At 43.3% G+C, this 14854-nt stretch overlaps 1 protein-coding gene across 6 annotated transcripts in view; it reads right to left on the bottom strand.

Moving 5' to 3' along the window:
- Nucleotides 1-14854, bottom strand: part of IRF2 (interferon regulatory factor 2) — a 248366-nt gene that overhangs the window by 130417 nt on the left and 103095 nt on the right. For all 6 annotated transcript variants that reach the window (XM_069199440.1, XM_069199401.1, XM_069199451.1 and 3 more), the window contains 4 exons: nt 12870-12971; nt 5689-5788; nt 5418-5594; nt 1797-1876 (listed from right to left, as the gene is read on the bottom strand). In XM_069199440.1, coding sequence (XP_069055541.1) covers nt 1797-1876; nt 5418-5594; nt 5689-5788; nt 12870-12956 — 444 coding nt within the window. In that variant the 5' untranslated portion in view covers nt 12957-12971. The remainder of the gene's footprint in view (nt 1-1796; nt 1877-5417; nt 5595-5688; nt 5789-12869; nt 12972-14854) is intronic.

Genomic DNA, 14854 nt, shown 5'->3' on the forward strand with positions numbered 1-14854 from the left:
TTTTGATGAGAGCCTTTGTCCCATCCAGCAGCAGTAGGTTTGATGCGGAATGAGAATGTTCCTAGCCAAAGATCGTTGTAGATCGACAACTCTAGCAACTGCTTTTTATTAGGGCCTATAACCTTCCCACATGTCTTGCCTTGTGTGATTTGACTAAGTGTGCCCCTAGTCCTACGATGTTGCATTTGTCCGCTTCCAGGAGTTGAACAGTGTGGTGTCATGCTTCTGTCTTACGTCCTTCTGGAGAAACAGTCATTAACAATGATCTATTCAATTATTATGCTGTCAGGAATGTTTACACCACTGGAAAGCCATTCTTTGCAGGAAAGGTTAGTTATTAAGCATTGATTTCATTATTAATTCAATTCAGAAGGTCCACACTGAGTCAGCAGAAAAGGAAGCCTACCCCTGAAACAGTTTGTTCTGCCCACTTTCAAAGATAATGACACATCCTCGTCTATTCAACACCTTGACCAAGCATTATTTCAGCCTCAATCAACTTTAAAAATGCAGGTCACAAGTTAACCTGGAATTTATGTGTATGTGTATGTGTATGAAAATAACAACAGCAACAAGCATGCATGACATTTTACTGAGCTGCCAAAAAACTTCGACTATCATACCCAGAATTGAAGATGTAAATTGCCTAAGGTCGGTTTTTACGGCCGACAAGGGTTTTCATTTTTAGTAACTGAAGGAAAACAGCTTTGCTAAAAATAAATAATTAAAAAAAATTTTACTTGGTACAGCGGCCCAATGAAACCCAACCTAACTCTAGTAGTTCACATATTCATAATAGTTCGGTGTACGGGTGCCATTTCTAATGAGCAAATATAACAATAATAAAAACAACAAATACTGCACAGAAAAGACTACAGGCATGTAAGCACAGGCTGTGGTATCGGGACTGGACATCTCTCTAAACTGCACAAAAACGTTTAACATAAAAGGTACACAGGGCAGCAGATCTAGCCAGGCTTTGAGGAAGAGATGTTCCACAAGTAAGTTAAGGTGACCATCTCTCGAAAGACACATCTGGATAAGAAACACCATTAGCGTGTTTGGAAGATTAGTCAAAATCCCCCCTGGTAAGTGCTCGATCCCAAGCTTAAGAGCTGAACTAAAAGGACTTCTCCTAACAGGACATCCACCCACATTGTGATAAACGACGCAGATGCTGACAGTTTGCAGAAGGTATGACTCACACCTGTAGCCAGAATAGCCCACCACATGGAACCATCTTTTGCACTCTGATGATGGAGGCATAAATGATGTATTCTCTTCCATGGTTCGGTGTGTGAGAGAGTTCATCAATTGTGTTCAGTGCAAGGATTCTTAAGCTTTTTAATCTCTTCCCCTGCAGGTATGCCCAGCTGGAACCAAACAGGAAGAGACTGTAGAATACGGAAAGATGTATTTTCTGGTGGTAACAACAACGTATTTTTGGCAGAGGACTCTTTCATTAAAATAAAGTGGGTGTGGCCTGTGATGGCCATGTCCTTTGCCAGCCAGTGCGGCAGTTGGTGCTATGTTGTGTGTATTTGAAGCTTGGTGGACGATGGGAAAATTAATTTCTACATTCTTGATTTCCCCTAAACCTATTTTCTTACGCATTTCATCTACATCCTTAAAAGAGAGAAAGAAGCAAACAGTCGAAGAGCATGAAAGGTAAAATTTCCTACTGGCCTCCTATTAGTAGGAACATATGAAGCTACTGGAGGTTAAGTGTGTGGTGCCTGAAGCCAATTCCATTTGCTTACTTATGAACATTTTTGTTGTAAATGGTCCTTGAGTACCTTAATCTGGATTACAGGTTCCGCCTTTTCCTCCACCTTCTCCACCTTCTCCTCCTTCCCCTCTATCTTTAGTTTCTTGGCTATAATAGGGAGAAAAAAAATAATTATTTTGAACCTTATGCCAAAACATTTTTCAATATTAGGAAATATGTCACATTTAATTACCTTCAGTCCCAAAGCAAATTGAAACAACACCACTGCAGGGGTAGGTAGTCTACCTACAGCCTGTATTGTGATGCTAAATGATGGCACAGTAGGTTTAATCTGGAAATCTTAGCTACATTGAAAATCTCCATTTCAGTTACTCCACTTGGCTACTCAAGGAATCAGGAGCTCCGAAACTGATGTCACTTTATATTTGTAAGGAATTAAAGCGATTTGATTTTGATGCACCTAAGCACTGCTGACTATTAAATTCCAATGTGTCATAAAGGCAGAGTAAACCACCTCCCTTCTTTCAGCCCTTGTAGTGTGGAGCAGCAGCAAACATGGCCGGCCTATTTTCAGGTCTGGCCTCAAAGGGCAGTTGATTACAACATTTATTGTTACAAATTATTCAAAGCATACATAAAATGGGATTTGTCTTCACCAAGAATACGTCTCTCTCACCTTGTGTTGTTGGCTCTCTGGTGTATTATGAAGTGCTTCTATTACAATGAACTGGAGACTATGGCCCTCACAACGAACTTGGCGTGAAATCCCACAGAGTTCGGTGCTGGCAGTCAGAGCTTTGACCGCCAGCACGCTGAAGACCCCGCCGGCCATATAACCGTGTTTCCGCCAGCCGGCCCAGCGGAATGTTGTTTCCACCAGCTGGCCCAGTGGAATGCTGGGCCTGAACATTGCCGACGGCTCCACATGGAGCCATTGTCAATGCAGCAGTGAGGTGGGTGCGGCAGCATCCGTCGCGCATATCACTGCCTGTAAATCGGGCAGTGACATGCGTGACGGGGATGTGCAGGGGGCCCCTGCACTGCCCATGCCAAGTGCATGGGCAGTGCAGGGGTCTCCGGGGGGGGAGCCCGCCAGGGAAAGGCTGGGGGAACACAGGTTCTTTATCCTGCGTGCAGCGCTGCCCTGTCGGATAAGGAACGCCACCATTGTCAGGCTGCCTGGCGGCGGTAGCCTGGCAGAGGCGGAGTTCCACCTGTAGCAGTCTCCCTGTATTCATTATATGGCGGTCCAGACCGCCATGCCGGTGGCACTAGTTTACGCCACCACCGGCATTGCCGGCCATACCGCCATGTTCATAATGAGGGCCTATATTATGTCTCAGAAGTACACTGAATCATCATACGTTCAATTATTTATCTCATAGATGCATCTTACACAGAAAGCATGTTATTTGTTTTTCACTACAGTACGATTTTTCTTTATGATTTGGTCAGGACTCAAAATGCAGGCCAGAACTGCATTACATGCTTTTGCCTACTAGCGAAATCGGAAAGCCACAAGACATCTGCAGCTCCTGAAAAGTGGAAACTGGCGCTATCAGTACAACTATGGCAGATTACTTACAAATATTTGCACCACGTCTTCAACTAATAATGAGGTGTAATGGGTGGGAAACGTTGTCCATTTTGCACTTATTTTTAGCAAGGTGCAAACCCTATGCTACTAGCAGCACACAGATGGTAGGAACTTGTGTGACAAAGTGCAACCATGGCAGCACTATCATTTGTACTCTGAATATGCATGGTAATGAACACTGGACCAAAAGATCTGGCTTTTGGTTATGGAAAGTGTATGGTAGTAGTTGTGGGACTTTGTGTAGACTGCCCCTAGACATCCTAGAACTAAAACACCATAATATAGCAACATCTTGGGCTACAATATATATAAGATGAGAATAGGGCTCCTTTGCTGAATAGACTGCATTAGCAGAGTTAAATGTACCAACAAACAAACCTTGCAGCATAAGTAGTGACGTTGAAAGGCGTAGCACACAGCAAAAGATTGCACGGTAGGCATGTTTGACAATGGATCACTGTTATTGTTCCATTATTAAAAAGCCCTACGTGTGCACATCTTTACTTTGTGAACGAAAACCTCTATAAATCCAAAAAACATGACAGCAAAGTAAAACAAATGAACGCGCACCGATAGTTAGTGTGTCTTTTTGACAGGCTAAGGCATCCAACAACATGCGCATTCTAAGCAAAAAGCCATAAATAAGCAATTAAGACGTTGCCATGTATGCAAAGTAAATACGTCAAAGAACACGTACTGGCTCTTATAAATAAGTTACATATCATGTCACATCTACAGTGTACAAAAGGACTACTTGAAACCCATGACCAAAACCTAATGGGAACATAAACTAGGCATTTTATACTCTCACAAAATGCCAGGATGTGATGAACAACCCATCCAAGGAATGGCAAAGCATTAAATACATATAAAAAGCAATGGCTCCCGACAGTTGACCCAAAGCCCTCTCTGTGTCTCTGTTTCTTTTTATCATATTTATTTGATGGCATGAGGAAACCCAACATCTAAAGTTGTCTGTAGCTATACCTAAATTGTCTTTTACGAAACTCTTAAATACCAACAGTTACTAATCCAAGATTTCAAACCCTAACTTGCTGGGTACAGAGATATATGTCTAGCTAGGCAGATTATCAATGTAGGCTCTTTGTCAAAACTAACTAGTTACGAAAAAGTGACGTGGGCGGCCACTATGACATATTTTCAAATGTAAGCTTAATGCAACCCAAACAACAAGGAACACCAGCCCTGCCAAACAAGAAACTGCTTATGCCCACACTCTGCTACTGATGTTATCCTTCAGTTTCGCTGCTATCTCTGCAGAACTACAACCAAGAGTTTGAAAAGAGAGGCTAAAAGTGGGGTGACCTAGTCATTTCAGGCGATGGCTACACACACATTCCCAGGTGTGAGCTGAGCAGATGGCATTCCTTTTTTCACTGTTTATCAAGTAAAATTCATGTTGATAAAAAATACATATGGACAATCATTCTCATGTTTCTAGTGGAATGCAATTAATAGAAAGCACAGAACAACCATACCAAATGGTCTGTCAATCTAGGGCAGACTTGTCATTCAGTCATAGATACACATACCAGTATGAAGCTGCAGGGCGGTGGCAGAAATCCTTATTTACTGGCTCACTTGTTCACATTCCTAGCATTCTTAGAAGCAACGTTGTGAAATATTTCTATATGTGATCTACTTAAGTCTCATCCAACCACCATGAGGAGGCTGTGCAGGTGCCATAAAAGGAGCAAACATCTCCAAAGCGCTCCTACTAAAAAAAAAGCAGTATTTTTTAAATGAAACAAACAGAAAAAAGGTTAAGAAAGCATGCCAAATAAAGAAGCGCATGACAAGATAATCCCGTGGAGAACATACCATAACAGTCAAAAATGTGAAAATCCAAGCAGGCAGTGGGTGTTGTCTCGGGCAACAAAAACTGAAATGCAAAAGGAGCAAGACCAGAAGCCTTACAGAAAAGCTATGAATGTAAACCCTTATATGTTTTGTTCAAAAATCATTTTAAAACTAAGCAAGATGTTTTTCTCACCCTTTCTCTGACAGCTGAGAATGTGAAGTAGTCTGAAATTCTACTGAAAGGCTGCAATGAGCAGATCCAATATTTACCTTTCTTCGTAGGTCTTTCAGACAGTGGAAGCATTCGGTACACTCTGTAAGCATTGTTTCCTTTCTTGATGCTTTTGTCTTTCACCTCCTCTATGTCAGGCAAAGAGTTCATTGCACATCGAAAGTTTGCTTTCCACGTCTTGGGGTCCGCTTTATCTACTCCGGGCTGATATTTTCCTAAAACATGGAAAGGAAATCGAGAGCTCTTTCAGCAAATAAATCACAAAACACTCTTTTATGCGAAGGAAGGGTCATTTAACTTTATTAGTACCTGTATGAATGGCCCAGTTCCGAAATAAAGGGGCGTCCTTCTCCACATCCCACCCATGCCGGGCAGCATGCATCCACGGGATCTGAAAAATCTTCTGCTCCTTGAATTTAAAAGAAAATGACAGAGACGTTATCAGCAAGCTCCAAGCCCCAGCCACTGCTTTCAGAGAATGCGCATGACTGATCTGTAAAGTGCTAAACATGGTCAGGTCCTTTCCACGCATCCATGTTTATTCTCGATACGATAAAAGTTAACAGGAAGCAGAATTATACAGCCAGTTTATGTAACTTTTAGCCGTACTGGTGTTTTCTATAGCTAGGACTACACACTGTCTAAATATTTGGTGTCAGGATTCTGAAACTGCGATAGGCTTGTAGTATGTAAAGTGAAAATAGGTTTGGAGCAGGTTTTATCAAACATAGTCTTTACAGTTAGACCTGGCAGCTTTTTGGCGGGTCTCCCGGTCTTTTTGCTAGCTGACCTCCTGTTATTATGGGTTACTGGACTCCGTTTTTGCTTTTTTATTGTCTCTGCGCACTTTACCACTGCTGATCAGTGCTAAAGTGCAAGTGCTCCCTAGGTAAATTATACTGTTGATTGGTTTATTCATAATTGGCATATTTGATTTACTGGTAAGTCCCTAGTAAACTGCACCAGAGGTGCCAAGAGCCTGTAAATCAAATGCTACTAGTGGGCCTGCAGCACCGATTGTGCCACCCACATAAATAGCCTTATAAACATGGCTCAGACCTGCCACTGCAGTGTCTGTGTGTGCAGTTTTAAACTGCCAATTCGACCTGGAAAGTGTACCCACTTGCCAGGCCCAAACTATCCCTTTTGGTACATGTAAGGCACCCCTAAGGTAGGCCCTAGGTAGCCCCACGGGCAGGTTGCAATGTATGTAAAAGGTAGGACATGTAATGGTGTGTTTTACATGTCCTAACACTGAAATACTGCCAAATTCGGGTTTCACTGTTGCAAGGCCTATCTACTTTAAAGGTTAATATGGGGACTGCCTTTAAATAACTTCAAAGCTCAGATTCCCTTTGAGGGCAGACAGAAATATGGAGTTTGGGGTCTATTTAAAAATTTTTTTTTAGTGATATTGGCTTTTAGATTGAAAGTTTGAAAATGCCACTTTTAGAAAGTAGGCACTTTCTGTCTTAAACCATTCTGTGACTCTGCCTGTTTGTGGATTCCCCGTCTGTGTCAGTTTGACAGTTGGGCTGTTCACACCTCTCCTAAAGACAGTGACACAATGGGAGCTGGGGTGTGGCCTGCATATTTTGATGAGCCATCTGAGTTAGAGTGGAGGGTGGAGTGGTCACTTATACCTGAAAGGGCTGTGCCTGCCCTCACACAATGCAGTCTCCAACCCACTGGTGTGGGTCTGGGGCCTGGCCTGGACAAGGAAGGATCTTGCAAAAACTTGAGACTTTGCTTTGCAGTTTGCCAACTTCAAAGGCAGAACGGGGTATAGGAAGAAGACCCAAAACCCCAGACTTTTAGAGTTTTTCTGAAATCAATAGGAACCTCTGCTCAGGAGAAGAGCTGAAGAGCTGGAGGAGGAGTACTGTCCCTTTGCCGTGTTGCTTTGCTTGACTGGCCTGCAGTTGCTGCTTCTGCCTGACAAGAGTGCAACAGGTGAACTTTGCTGTGTGTCCTGCTTGAGGAAGTTCTCCAAGGGCTTGAAGTAGAACTTGCCTCCAGCTGTAAGTCTCAGGGATATCAAAGACTTCAGTTTCCTCCTGTGTGTTTTGTACTGTTCAAGGAGAAAAACCACTGCGACACCATCAACGATGCTGCTGGCCTGCACCGTGACCTGCTGATGCCGCACGGAGCCACACTGCCCCACTTCGCACCGCAACCCTGGTCTCACCGACGCAGTCATTGCACGACTTCGTCAAGCCACTGCTTGCACCGCGACCTGTGGGCCCCGCAATCCGGCATCGCCTGTTCACACCGCAGCCTGGGCATCCCTGACAATGCTGCTCCTGCTGACACTGGCGCCGCTGCCTGCACCGTGGCCTGTGGACACCGCTTATGAGGTACGAGAAGTATCGTCCCATTCCACACCGCAGCCCCGGTCCACCGACACCAACATCATCAACCCCAGTGTCGTCACCAGGCAACCCTGCACGCACTGCAGCCTGTGGATACCGCTCGTGAGGGTCACAAAGCACCATCCCACACCGCACCGCTGGCTTGGGCCTACTGCTGACAGCGCTTCAGCAACGACGACACCGCTGCTTGCACCGTGACCTGGTGACACCACACGTCGCACCGCCCCGCTTCACACCGCAGCCCTCTTCTCACTGACGCTGCTGGACGCTGTCACCGAGCCACTGCCTGCACCGTGACCTGTGGGCACCGCACGTCACATCGCCCCGCTTCGCACCGCAGCCCCAATGCCACCCACGCCAGCACTCCTGACTTCATCAGCCAGGAGTTCGGTCTGCAAGGCGTGTGACTTCAATGGCCTGACAACTTCCGCACTGACTGGAACTGACACCGCAACGTCAGCGACGCCGCTCTCCAGAGCTCCCTGCGAGGGATCACGATGTCCTGCAACCCCAAAGGTACTGTTTGTGAGTCTTCCTGACACCATAGCTGGCCCGCAATGCTGCGGCTGGCCTGCAATGTTGGTTTTGTTGATCGCAACGCCAAGACAGCCCCAGGTGGAGCTATCGACTTCAAGGAACTGTATTTTTGATTAAATCTTGCAGAATTCATATATGAATTACTGTATGGTGGATTTTTTTATCGTATTTGGTCTTTTGTTATATAGATAAATATTGGCTATTTTTTTTTAAAACTGGTGTGGTGTGGTGTCCTTTTGTAGTGTTTTCATTTATTACTTTGTGTTATGTGCAAATGCTTTACACATTGCTTCTGAGAGCCTGATTGCTCGTGCCAAGCTACCAAGACGGTGAGCAGAGGTTATCTGAGCAGGTATCTTCTCCCTTATCCTGACTAGAGTGAGGGTCCCTTCTTGGACAGGGTGCAAACTGACTGCCAACTAGAGACCCCATTTCTAACACGGTTCAACAGGGACCTGCGAGGAAGTGATAAAACAGCAACACCAGAGAGCATCTCTTTTTGTTAACATTTCATTTTTCCACAGCTCTATTTGGGTTACAGCGAAAGCATTTTTCTTAGTAGCTGAGCACGGCATGAAAGCTGTAGGTCTGTACTAACTACCCAGAGACAATCAACATGCATTGCAGCCAACAATAAAGACAAATCAGCTCGGTTTCTAGATGAACTAAAATTAACAATTAAGTCACTTGCCCCCATTCTAGCCGCAGAGATGTAATGAATGTGTCTTACAGAGCCTCGTGTTACGAAATGTCTTTGTTCTTTTCAGCAGTAAAACCAATTTATGAGGTTCCACAATAGGTCTATAAATTGTTTCCGCGACATACAAAAAACATTATAAACCCGCCTCAGAAACTGTGCAAGACACATAATACAAAAAATATGACAGGGAATATGTAGCAGGTGGTGGGAATATCTGAGGATTTGACGGCAATACCAGGCCTGATGCTGGAGTCATGGCTGTAGGTTTTGTCTGAATGCCTACAGTTTGGTTTGCGTTTTGGTTTTTCCTCATCGAGTGCGAGATGAATCGACTGCCAATGGAATACTAGCATACTGACAACCAACACCTGCCATTTGATGAGTGTGTCTGGGATAGGAGGATTACTGGGACAGGCTTCGGAGTCCTGCTGCAGTGTACAGAACGGAATGAGATGTAAAACAGAGAGCGGGAATGAAAAAACCCAGACATGACATATGCTGACTATGGACTGCAAGACGCTGTCTGTACACAACACCACGGCTCTCTCCCACGTGACCTTCCGCACACCAAACTATTCATCACTTATTTCCAAGTGACAGTAATCAGCCTATGATAGTTATTTCAACCCCACAAAACTATAGATATCTTTAACATTACAATGATGTGGTGAGAACAATAAAAGACCACTGCAGTGATGTATACCATTTTAATCCTGTACTGCCCTAAATTGGTGTGCAGTCGCAGAGCAAAGAGGGACAGGTGTTGCCTGCAATAACCCACTCTCTCAGTTGACTCAGTGCTGTTCCTGTCATCCGAGCTCTGCCACATTTCTTTGAACGTTCACTTGCCCGTTTACCAATAATCCGAAGTTATTTCCCACTAAGCACACCTCTAGGGTCAAATCCAGATTACATTCCTCAATGGTGTACAATTACCACCAAGTGCACCTACAACTCAAGGGCCCAAACAAACTGATTTAGGGGACAGTGTGCTTGCATCTACAATGTAATGAAAGATCTTTAGCATTCATAGAGGCCAAATCGAGTAGGCGTTTTATTTCTAGTTACCGTTCATTAGGGAATGTAAACTAACCTCAGTTATATAGGTCTGCAATATTCGATTTCTTTTCTGTACAGGTATAAAAGGGTTTTATAAATCACATTCATGGCAAAAAGTGTTTTGTTAGGTGTTTAATTTTAACCTCAACCAAAATTAACTGATGGCTTTAAATGTATTGCGTGTGAAGAGGCAATTGGCCCCGATATCACAGGTCATGAGATGATGGGAGGCTGTTTTGGAAGTCTGAAAGAGTTAACCAGGGCCAGACTGGAAACGCAGTGAGCGAGTCACACCACTACAATAAGGCTTGTGGGTTTGTAACCTGAGGAAAATTTCATAACAAATGGCAAAAACTGTACTTTTTATTTATTACATATATACAATTGTTTTAGTTTTTAAAGGATAGTAAATGCTGACCTTACAGCGCACTAGGACACCGCAATCTTTATTGGGTCTTTCAATGAGTCCCTCACCATCACCTTCTAGCAGTGACTCATCTCTCCATAGCCCTTCTCGCACATGTATTTAATTTATTTTATAGCTCCTCTCTTACCAGTGTAGGGTGTTGGAGCACTTTATATCTCACACACAGAATCATACATGCGTATATCAGTGTATAGTAAAAGTTGGCAGCGGAGACTAAATGGTGTAGGGTTCACATGTCATTGTTATGTCCTTTACCTTTACTTTTTAGAAGCTTTATTACAATATGTAAACAATGTTACTTTAATTGTATAATAGTATTTGCATACTTTTGGTGTTAGCTCTTCATTCCACTGCACGTTTCTAGAATTCTTGAATGTTGTAGAATTCGAGTACAGCTTTTGCGTGAAGTGCAGAGCGGAGGCTGGATGTCTAAAGTGCTGTGCTCGGATGTTTTAACGTTCAATAAATCATGCTTGAACCTGAGGCCTTCGCATCCTTTTCTACAACTTGACATTTTTGGCGACGAGCTATTGCGGTCAGAACATTGCTTTTACCTGGTACAATCTTATAAATAAAATCTTGCAAACACGTAGACATTCTTGCAATTCTAGCTGAAGCATAGTGAATACCTTCAGTGGTTAATAATGTTACTAAAGGTTTGTGGTCTCTACGGACAACACCTACATTTCCCCCACACAAATGATCAGAAATGTTCCAGTGCCCAAGCACAAGCAAGGGTTTCCTTTTCAATTACTGAGAATTTCTCCTCAGTAGGTGTCAAAGCACAGGATGCAAAAACTCACCGCTAATAGTCCCCCTTCTTTCGCCAAACAGAGTAAAACTTTCCTGTTATGCGTCTCAAAATTAACAAAAATTGATTCTCTGCCTGTTCTAAGTACACCTGCTTGCTGGAAAGCAGCAATACTGTTCATTAAAATTATTTATGATGGTTATTTTTATTCTTTTTTAATGTAACATTTTTATTGGAACCATATTGCTGCCACTCTTAAGCAGGAAGGTTTTTTTTTTTTTTTTTTTACTTCTTTTTATCTTGTGGCATATACTTGTAACACAAAAAAAACAACCTAGAGGAAAACTAACCATCGCACTAGCATACTAAGGACCCTTCTATTGGCTTCGCAAACATTTGTGCTGTGTTTGTGATGTTGATGAACATTGTGCAGATCTTGTGTAATACTGAAACCTTAACATGTAAAAGCTTTGTGAACACGAGTGGTGCACCCGTCATAAGGTTTACTCCACGCAATTCGCTCACATGTATTCATTTGTAAGCATAGTAAGCGCAATGGTGGATGGATGCTTCCCACAGACACAACAGTGACAGACCATCCCCTAAGTCTTCTCCTGATCTTTGCTGCCCTGTCAGTCTGAGGTGAACGCACACGGTTTTTCATTGGAAGAGTACTCTGGAAGGTGCAGCTGGTCACCTGCACGGAGGAAGCTAACAGTACAACATATTCTGGAAACAGAGACTTCCCAGAAACCACTCTGAGAAGTTCGGCCCCAGCCTGACTGGGTAGACATTTTGAATTTGATGCATGTACTGACTTCGACTGGCCAAATGTCATGCATTGTCCATTTGCCTGGATAGCAACTTACAATACGTTTAACACCTCCTGGATACACACCAACATAGACCCACACCTCTTGAAACCGACCATCATTGCCACTGCTGCTTCCAGAACACGGAGATGAACGCTGCCTACATTCTCCTGGCTAGGAATAGGCTTGAAGGCCCCAACTGAAGCTCAGCCAGTCTTCTCTTTGGTTCCTGGTGTGCATGGTCAAGGGCCAAGGAACATGTAAACCTAGCATTCGACTCCAAATAGAGCATAAAATGAGTGCACGGACAGCAGGCCATATTACAGGAACTAGTTTGTGCTGCTGTTTTTTTAACTTTAGTACAAGGCGTCAAATAAACACTTTGTGTGAGTGGTTTTCATAGTGGTCAGCAGTCAAAAATTTTTGCAGTATTCCCTTTTGTCAGCAATACATTGTGCAGTGCTTGTTCCTAGCAGAATACTGCTACATAATGTGCTTTTCATTGTTGCTGATGGCATTTTAATAATTAACATGTTGTGCAGCAAACGCAAATACCCCAACAGGTTACACAACCGACAAAATTCAAATGCTGCTCACATGGAACTATTTTTTTATGAGCACAAAAACTCACTGCAAAGAGCTGCTTTTTTCAATGTCTCTTTCACATTTATCCACAACTTTAATTTGTACTCGAAAAGCAATATTTACTAACGCAGTCCTTATATTATTCACTTAAATCTGCTTAAGCAAGGCACTCAAGAACACTTCAGCATGTGAAGGCTAATAAACGGGTACCCCGGCGGGCTCTTCTGCACAGAAAGACACGCTTTACCTCGTTTAACCATTTGAGCCCGGGTATCGTGCTCCCCTTTATTTGTTCTTCTAGCCATGGGCGCATTCTCATCCTCTCTACTGGCATGTTAAGCTTTTCAACCTACGAGAAAGAAGAGGAATACCATAGTTCATTTCTGAAACCCACAATTATGACAAAACATAAGTGTAATTTGATAGTAGTGATGAGCAATATCAATGGTAGGTACAAAAACGCATCGCCAGACTATTACTTATATTAATTGTCCTTAATTTTTTTTTAAAAGTATTTATGAAATCGATTTAAAGAAAAAACAATATAGGTTAAATTCTAAATATACAATTTTTTTCAAGTACCAGTTGCTTGACTCTTTTGTTTCAACATTTCACCGTTTATCTTTATTATACACTTAAAAAAAAAAGAATTAGCCTTCTTTCAGTTGGGTACGTTCTACAATAATAGGCACTGAGACTGGAGCTCCCATTTAAAAATCTAAACGCATTCAGCTAAGTTAAATTTGGTGATGTACGGCCGGACCTCTACAATTGAGACAAGCATTTGCAATGCAATAGGTCTCGCATTTTCTTGTGTTAGAGGTACTGGCACTGTAAATTCATAACTGGACTTTTCTTGCCACATAAATGGGTCAACCCTGCCTCATAATTTTATCTTTTCCTGCCATATAATTCCAGAGGCCCAGCATTTAACTAAAGCACTCCCATTTACCTTCTTCCTCTATCTTAAAAGATATACAATTATCTTATAAACCGTTATCACAAATACACTTTTGGCATTAGAATGTAATGATCAAAACACCATAACAAAAATATCTTTTCAGACAGATTAGAGGATGAAGGGAAAGAGGGAGTCAGGAGTAAAGATGGAGAGGACAAGTGGCGTAGTAACAGTTGTATGTGAACCCCAATACAACAATATTGGGGTCCTTCAGATCAATGTTGGGGGTATAGACAGAGCTGTGTCCCGGCCCAGTACTGGAATAACAGAAAGGCCGTGGGTGAGGAACGAGAAACAGCACAGTGTAATTTCTGGTATTGGAATAATGGGGCGCTGCAGGTTAGGGACAAGAAGCACTGACAGAGTTGTATGTGGGATGCAGTACTGGAATAGCAACAGGCACACAAGGATAGAAGGGAGGTATGTTAATGGAGCTACATGTGGAACCTAGTATTGGCGTGCCAGTGTTCTGGTAAAGCTGGGCTTGGGGCCCACTATGGGAGTGGCATTGCCTCTGAACCACAGAAGGGAGGAGTCCTGAAGGGCATGTGTGTGAGCTTTAGTACTGAGAAGAAATGTGCATTGAATGTTAGTCTTTATGGATTCTGGTGAAACTGTGGTGGGTCCCATCAACAGTGGTGTTGGATGTTAGACTTGAGGTGCATTGGCTGAGCTGTGTTTTTCCCTTTTGGGTCCAGTATTGGCTTGGCAGTGGAACTGAATATTAGAATTGAGCAGATGTAATAGAACTGTTTGTGAGTGGGGTTCCAGTACAGGACAGGAAGTGACCTCGCCAGGATAGAACCGAGGTTCACTGATGGAGCCTTGCCTGAGGTCCCAGTACTGGAGCGGCAGAGTGTACTGACTGCAAGAACTGAGGTGCTCTGTCAGACAGCGTGTGTGGGGTTCCTGGCACTGGCACGGCTGAGGGCTTGGAGTGTATGAACTGTGGTGCACTGATGGAGCTGCGAGGGGGATCCCAGTATGGGTCAGATGTAGGTACTGTCTCTAAGGATTGCAGAGCCCTGGCAGAGCTAGATGTCTAGGATATAAACAATTACAAGCAATCCTCCACCCTTGCTCTCAGTACACAGGCAGGCACACTTGGTAAAGAAAATCAAAGTCAAGGACAGGCGAGGTTGCAGAGAGCTTACAAAGACCAAATGTGAGCAAGATAACTGCTTGATTTATAGCCTTGTTTACAGCTAAGCTCAGAGGAAGAATGCTCTGCAAATGAAAAGGGAAGCTTTGCAGGACAGGAGCAGTAAGAA

Source organism: Pleurodeles waltl, chromosome 1_2 (assembly GCF_031143425.1).
Source record: "Pleurodeles waltl isolate 20211129_DDA chromosome 1_2, aPleWal1.hap1.20221129, whole genome shotgun sequence".
Classification (NCBI taxonomy): domain Eukaryota; kingdom Metazoa; phylum Chordata; class Amphibia; order Caudata; family Salamandridae; genus Pleurodeles; species Pleurodeles waltl.